Raw genomic sequence first — 6,807 nt, 5'->3', positions numbered from 1 at the left:
TCTATTTATCTCCTGCTAAGAGTTCCAAGTTCTTCCATTTTCAACCAATCTTCTTCAGTTAAAAGGTATTTTAGAGACTTTATGCAAAGGGAACTATTTGCCATAAAGTCTAGTCACACACACACAAAGATCTTTTGACCTATTAAAAGAGCTCCCCCCCAAAAAAATGGAAGATACCTTTTATAACACTGAATTAAAAAAATAAAGTCAGAGAGAGGAAAAGAAACAAAACAAAAACAACCTGACCACCGCTGGACAAGAGCAGTATATTAAGGAGAGAAAGGAACACTGCAGAGCATCAGTGAGGGTGATGTCCATTCTGTGGGGTAAGTGTCCGTGACTCATTCTGAGTCGCTGCTGTCTGAGCTGGAGCCACTGGAGCTGCTGCTCCCGGACTCCGAGGAGCTGCTGCTGCTGAGCCGGGAAGGGCCTCCGGAGGCAGCCGAGCCAGATTTCTCTGCAGGTAAGAAGGCAGCAACGGGGTTACTCATAAGGAATTGAACCACAGAACGTTTGCCCACAGCCTTCAGCCTCCCTGGCTTCCTTCACACCTTCATTTTGCCAGGACAGTTTATCTACCCGCAGCCTGTTCCATCTGTGGGGCTTGGGGATTTTTAACCCCACAAGGGAGAGAAGCCACCCATTAGGAGCTCTGTGCTACTGGTCTGCATGCACAGTTGTGCCCAGGCTGACACAGAGCAGATGCTCCTACTCCCTCTGAAGGATGAACTGCCTCCAAGACACCTCACATTTACATCCCAGGATGGCTTCCACCTGGATGAGGATCTAAGCAGCCCCCACAGAGAAGCTCAGTGCCCAGCAGTGAGTCTGTGCTGCTACACTAGTGACCAACTGGGGTAACTGTCACAGAGATTAACCCAAGGCTACAAGGCAGCAGCAGTTTTGCCTCAGGGATGAGCTCTATCTACATAGACAACTTCCTGGGCATTGTTAGCACAGTAACCCCAAAGCCATTACCTTTCTTTGCAGGTTTCTTGTTGTTGTTTAGCTGCCCACTGACATCCTGTAATCGCTTTTCTAGTTCTTTCTTCTTTTCCTGAGCTAACTCTTCTTTTGACTTTGCTGCTTGCTTTTTTCCACTTGCAGCTGTGGAAGAGGAATGCACAATTTCTGAAACTGCATGGTTGCAGATGAAAAAGAGTGGACATCACTATTTTACAGGGCATGTAAATCTGTGTAGCCACTCTGCAGTGACACTGCTGAGATGATGTGACAACACAGCAACTACACATCCCAGCTAGAGGACAACACATGAAGTTGTCAAGATTATCCAATCACCATAATTCTGTAACATGCACTTTAAGAGAGATTAAGGATTTTAGAAGATAGAAATATCTGTGTAATAACCTTTTAGTTACAGGTTACTTACCAGCCAGTTATATGGTCAATAGTTACACATTTGTAATTACACAATTGTTATGGTTTTCTGCCCTGTAAAATAAAGTGTCCCATTAAAGGCTGTCAGAAGAAAGCAGCTGCCACTATAACTTCAGATTCTTCATTAAAAAATGTACTGTGTTTTATGTTGCTTTATATATAAAACAAGGACAAATGAAAAACCAAGCAAGGCAAAGGCTGGCAGACAGCAAGAATGTAGCTGCACCAGTAAAGATGGAAATGGTGAGAAGTCCCAGCAGCACTCATACTTTTGAGCAGAAGAAATATCCCTCCAAAGGTCTAATTGAACACAGGTGTTGGCCAGGATCAGAAGTACAAGACAGGGGCCAGACATTATGCCTGATCCAGCAAGGAAATACCTACATTTCTGTGCACTGTTTTAAAGCAATGATTAAAAAAAATAACAGAAATCTGGAAAGCAAGGTTCTATGAGGGTGTGTCCCTGAAAACTAAGCACTGCAATAGAGAGCAGACAGCTAGAGAGTTGGGCTGGGGTCAGGCATGCCAGTCTGCTGGTCCAGTTTGTACCAGTCTCAGAGGAGCAGACAGACATCTGAGGTTACCTGTGTTATTCTATGCTTTGGTTCCAAAAGGACACCTCTTTTTTTCCTAACCACTCTGGAAAATCTTTTCCTGAGCTATTCCAATAGTGAAGGATTCAAGAAAAAAAATAAAAATCAAAGCAGTATATTAAAAACCAAAAGGGATCAAAGTATGAGCTTTTCTTAGGCCTACCTGGAAGTCCTGTGGGTGAGGAAACTAAGGTGCTCTGCAAGAGCTGTGAGGAGTTAATTGTATTACACTCTTAACAGGGCAACTCCCTCTTAACCTACAAGCAAATGGACAGAGCCAGGACCACTTCAGGTAAGTGATCCTACTGCTATTCAGCTGGAGCTAAATTCTCAAGGGGCTGGAACAATTCACTCTCTGTGGATGAGGCACAGAGAAAGGTTTGTCCCACACTGTAGTGTACACTTGGCAGCACATTAACATTCATAATGTGATCTGATAGACTGGGGGTAATGTGGTGATCCCACCATCCAAGAGCAGCAGTTTTTGGGGAATGTACAACTCAGCCACTTACACCCGGAATCCACAGGTTGCCCAGGTGACTTTGGGGAAGTCATTTATTCCCTTGGTATTCTGGATTCCAACCTTGCTTTTTGTTTCCTTCATAATTAGATGCTAAAGCATTCAGGATATGAACCTGATCCTTCCAATGTGTGCACATTGGAATAACACCTAACACATAACACCTAACACACTGAGACTGAAACCTCCATAGTGCCTTCTAGATTCTAGATAAGTAGTAAAGGTATCACATGGGTCTTGCAGAGGAACCAAACAGTCCTCTAGGAATCCATGATAGGACATGAGAAGAAAGAACAGAAAAAATAGAAAGTTTCTGTACATTTTCTTGATAGAAAAGAATATCTAAAAATCCCCATCATCGTATACCCAACAGCTGGATAAGAGAATCCCAACACACATGCCCTGAACTCCAGAGCTGAGCCCAAGAGCTGGTGGGGGAACCCATGCCCCAGGAGGTAACTTACAAAATGGTTTCCTTTGTTTTTTCTGTAAACAAGATTTCACGTATCTCTCCAGTTCTCGTAAAGTTGTGGGCTTCAATGTTTCAAAATCTATTTCTATCTCATCAGGATTGGAGTCTCTGAGGGAAGGTTCCCTGGACTGGATGATGTGCACTACCCTGCCCAGCTTCTCTCCGGGCAGGCGGTTGATGTCCAAGCTGAGCTGTCGTTTCTCATCATAGGTCATGGGAAGACCTTCCTCCTCCTCGTCTGAATCGTAGGTTGCAGATGCCTGTTTGCCTCCTTTCTTGGGCTGCCTGGGGGGTTTGGCAAGCACAGAAACATCCATGGGTATAAAGAAGCAATGAAGTCCCTTCTTCTACCCCCTTGTAACCAACATCCCCAATGCCCTTGGTTTTGGACCACTAGCCAGATGGCTTCAACACCACCACAATTTCTGAAGGGGCTCAGAAATCTGAGATAGCTGTTCTGTTATAGTTTAGCTTTGTAAGACATGACAACAAGCCCATGTAGCAGCAGGGGGGCAGCAATGAAATGGCACACTCTTGCTGGCTGCACAAAAGGCAAAAAAGCAAAACCTTATCTGAGAGTGATCAGGCAGGGATTCTAAGAGAGTTGGACACTGGAAATAGGATGGTTCCAGTGCCAGCTCTAACTTAAAAGACTCCCTGGAGCTGCCTGGGAATGGGGACACTATTCAACAGTGAATTAACTGCTCTGACAACTGAGCTTCACCAGGAATTCAACAGGGACAAAAGAAATGGGCTGGAAGCTCTTGGCATTCGCTTTCAGGCAACATGGAGAAGGCAGACTCTTACCTGTTAGCTGTGGTTGTGCTGTTTGCTTTCTTAGCTGGGGCTTTCTTCTGCTGGGTTTGTTTTGGTGGTTGAGCCACCTTGGGTTTCTTCTCCTCCTCAACTTTTACTTTGTGCTTTTCTTTTTCTCTCTCTTTATCTTTCTTTTTCTTCTCTTTTTCCTTCTTCTCTTTTTTTTTCTTTGGTTTGTTCACTGGTGCTTGTGACAATGCTGCTAGCTGCTCATGGACAGCCTTCAGCTGGTGGAGAACAGTGAAAAAATTCAAGGTAAAACAAATGATGCCTCCACATACCCTTCCTCTAATATCCCAACATGTAAGTGTATCACAAAGACAGTGATCAAGGAGTCTAGTGGTTGAACTCAGGAGACTTTGCTTGATTTTAGATTTTTAAAACACAGAAGCTGACTCAAACGAAAACATCATTCTTTTTTTATAGGGGCAAATAAAAATTAAGCTTAATAGTTCCATCTAGAGTGTTAACAACTTGGCCTCTAGAATACTGGGTTCTCTTCTTGGCTCTCTTACTAGCTTGCTCTGAGGATAAGCTACTTCATTAATGCTTTGTTGTATTATGGTAGCCCATGTAAGCACTGTGGCACCTGGCATCGTGTATCTGTAATAATAAGGTCCACAGCTTAAGTGTTCGCAGCCACAACCATCAAAAGAGCTCATTTCTACAGACAGGGTACAGGGGAACAATATCCCTCAGGAAGCTTCTAAGCTTTCACCTGGGTCACTCTGTTCTTCCCAGATCCCTAGTATTGCAGGCACCTTCATTCATACTCTGGGACCCCAGAAGGAAGCACAGAGCATCAGCAGTGAGAGTGGCTATCTAGAAGAAAATTAACATTACACCAAATATGCACTTATTTCACAGGTATTTTTCCCCTTTAGTTGGCAGATAGGGAGATCACTTTGCTGCATTCCAGCCCAGAGGGGATTTTTCAGAACAAAATTAAACCCTTCTTCCTGCTATGCCCTCTATACTACACAGGCACACTGCTTGGCAATACCTGCTCCTGGAGCTCCGCCAGCCGAGTCGCTCGCTCTTCTTCTGAGTCGGAGCTATCTGAGTCAGACGAGCTCTCCTCACTGCTGTGACTGCTCTCTGTGCTTTTGCTCACCACTGGTGCTGTTGGTGGAGGTGGAGGTGGGACCTCTGCTGGCTCATCGGGCATCTTGGCAAACCTCATCTCGAAGACATCCTAGAAAAAGGGGGGAAAAAGTGGTTACTAAAAGGAGCCGTGGCCACCAAGACCACATTTTGGCCTTTTAGGCACACCTGACAGCCCAACATGGGTCAGGGTTCCACTGCACTACTCAAGGTGCTGTACAATAATAGTGTACAGATAAGTATACATATTCTGTCAGCCCAAGAAAATTCTCCCATTGCTTTAATACAGCAATGGATGTAACAATTTAGGAGTGGAATATGGCATTAGGCCACACCACGTGAAGAGCATAACAGTTCTGTAGCAGAGAACATGGCTCTTTCCAAGGGCTGGAGGAATCACTGACTTTCCCTTGTTGGTGCCAAGAGCAGACTCCATGCTTGGATCTTTGGATGGACACCTTGTAGCTTAACTAAACAAGACATTTTCCAACACCTTTACCTGGAGCTTCCTGGCCATCGCTACCACTTCGTGGTCTGGAGGATTGTACTTGTAACAATTAGAGAACATTAACCGAATATCTGCTGCAAAACCTTGGGCGTCCTGGTATTCCCGACTGTCCATTTTTTTCTGCAAACAAACAAGCCAAAGGGAAAGGGGAGAAAAAGTCATAAGCAAAAGACATTTGTAGCAATGGAGGACACGTGCAACTTGGAGACAACTCAGAATAACCCCAAAAATCACATCTAAGAGAACAGTAGTTTTCATCTGGCTTACAGGGCCCTAAATGACATTCAGAGCTTCTGCTTTTTAATACAAGCAAGAGAACAAACACCAGGCAGCCAAAGAAGGTCATGTTGCTCTACTGCAGTTTAAACACCAAGATTCTAAATTTGGGTTGTTTTTTTTTGTTTTTTTTTAAGTAGTACTATATGAAAATTTCAGGTCCACATTCTATTAGAAAACAGTCATTTAGAAAGAGTTTGCTGGATCAGAAACTAATGTAAACAAGTATCATGGACAGGAAGCGCAGGAGTCAACACACAACCAAGCTCCAGTTACAGAATCACTTTAGGCAGGTACTTCTAGGTGCTGCTTGGATCTTTTTGCCCTGTAAATCTCAAAGGGTAGAAAAGATCATGATCATCTAACTCTGACTTCGTGCTAACACAGGGAAGTTAATTTTGCTTGGCAATTCCTACAGCAATATAGACATTTACAGTTACAATACAACAACACCTACTTTTGATTTTAAAGCCTAATTGATAAAGAAAGGATACAGAATTCACCCTTTATGAACCTATTAATATGTTATTTCCTGGGGTAGTGAGGATAAATATGGGGAGTTAAATATTTGCACCTTGTTTCTTTCTCTTATTTTTCAGCTGTCACTTTGATCCATTTCTCTTGCTGTTTGGGACAGAATGACTTAGTTTAGAGAACAGTTTATAGCACTCCTAGAACTTCATTGATTCTATGCATACATTACTACCATGTATAAAACCTTAACTCAAACTACTTTTACCAAAAGGAAGAACGGCTAAACCTAGATTTCATTTGCATTTAAAAGACCTGGGTTTAAAGACATTCTCTACTTGCCAAGTGCTTGGAGACCCTCCCTTTTCTATGTCTCGTGCACCTGTATCCCCAGTAAGGGGACAGGGCTAACTGGCAGACAGGCTGCAGATGTGATCAGGGCAGATACATCCCCCATGTGAGCAGAGAGCAGGGCTGCTCAGGGTCTGTGACCCAGGCTAAAAGCCTCAGCACAAGCAAATTTGTTGTTTCTTCAATGGAAGCGACAGATACTTCACAGCTACATGGCAGACCTTATAGCTACCTTGAAATGACTCCTAGAACTGTTTTTGTACTGAACAGGGCAGAATTTCACCTCCAGGGATTCAGC

General features: G+C 43.7%; 1 protein-coding gene across 1 annotated transcript in view; it reads right to left on the bottom strand.

Annotated features, from left to right (window-relative positions):
* Nucleotides 1-341: 341 nt before the first annotated feature.
* The window catches only part of BRD3 (bromodomain containing 3), a 34,203-nt gene continuing 27,737 nt past the window's right edge, over nucleotides 342-6,807 (bottom strand). Inside the window, exons 7-12 of the mRNA XM_009998859.1 lie at nucleotides 5,403-5,531; nucleotides 4,803-4,994; nucleotides 3,791-4,026; nucleotides 2,976-3,268; nucleotides 979-1,107; nucleotides 342-457 (exon numbers count right to left, since the gene is read on the bottom strand). Coding sequence (XP_009997161.1) covers nucleotides 342-457; nucleotides 979-1,107; nucleotides 2,976-3,268; nucleotides 3,791-4,026; nucleotides 4,803-4,994; nucleotides 5,403-5,531 — 1,095 coding nt within the window. The remainder of the gene's footprint in view (nucleotides 458-978; nucleotides 1,108-2,975; nucleotides 3,269-3,790; nucleotides 4,027-4,802; nucleotides 4,995-5,402; nucleotides 5,532-6,807) is intronic.

Source organism: Chaetura pelagica, unplaced genomic scaffold, assembly GCF_000747805.2.
Source record: "Chaetura pelagica isolate M959 unplaced genomic scaffold, ChaPel_1.0 scaffold405, whole genome shotgun sequence".
NCBI lineage: Eukaryota > Metazoa > Chordata > Aves > Apodiformes > Apodidae > Chaetura > Chaetura pelagica.
The sequence above is the reverse complement of the archived record's forward strand: the minus strand, read 5'-3'. Positions and strand labels throughout refer to the sequence as shown.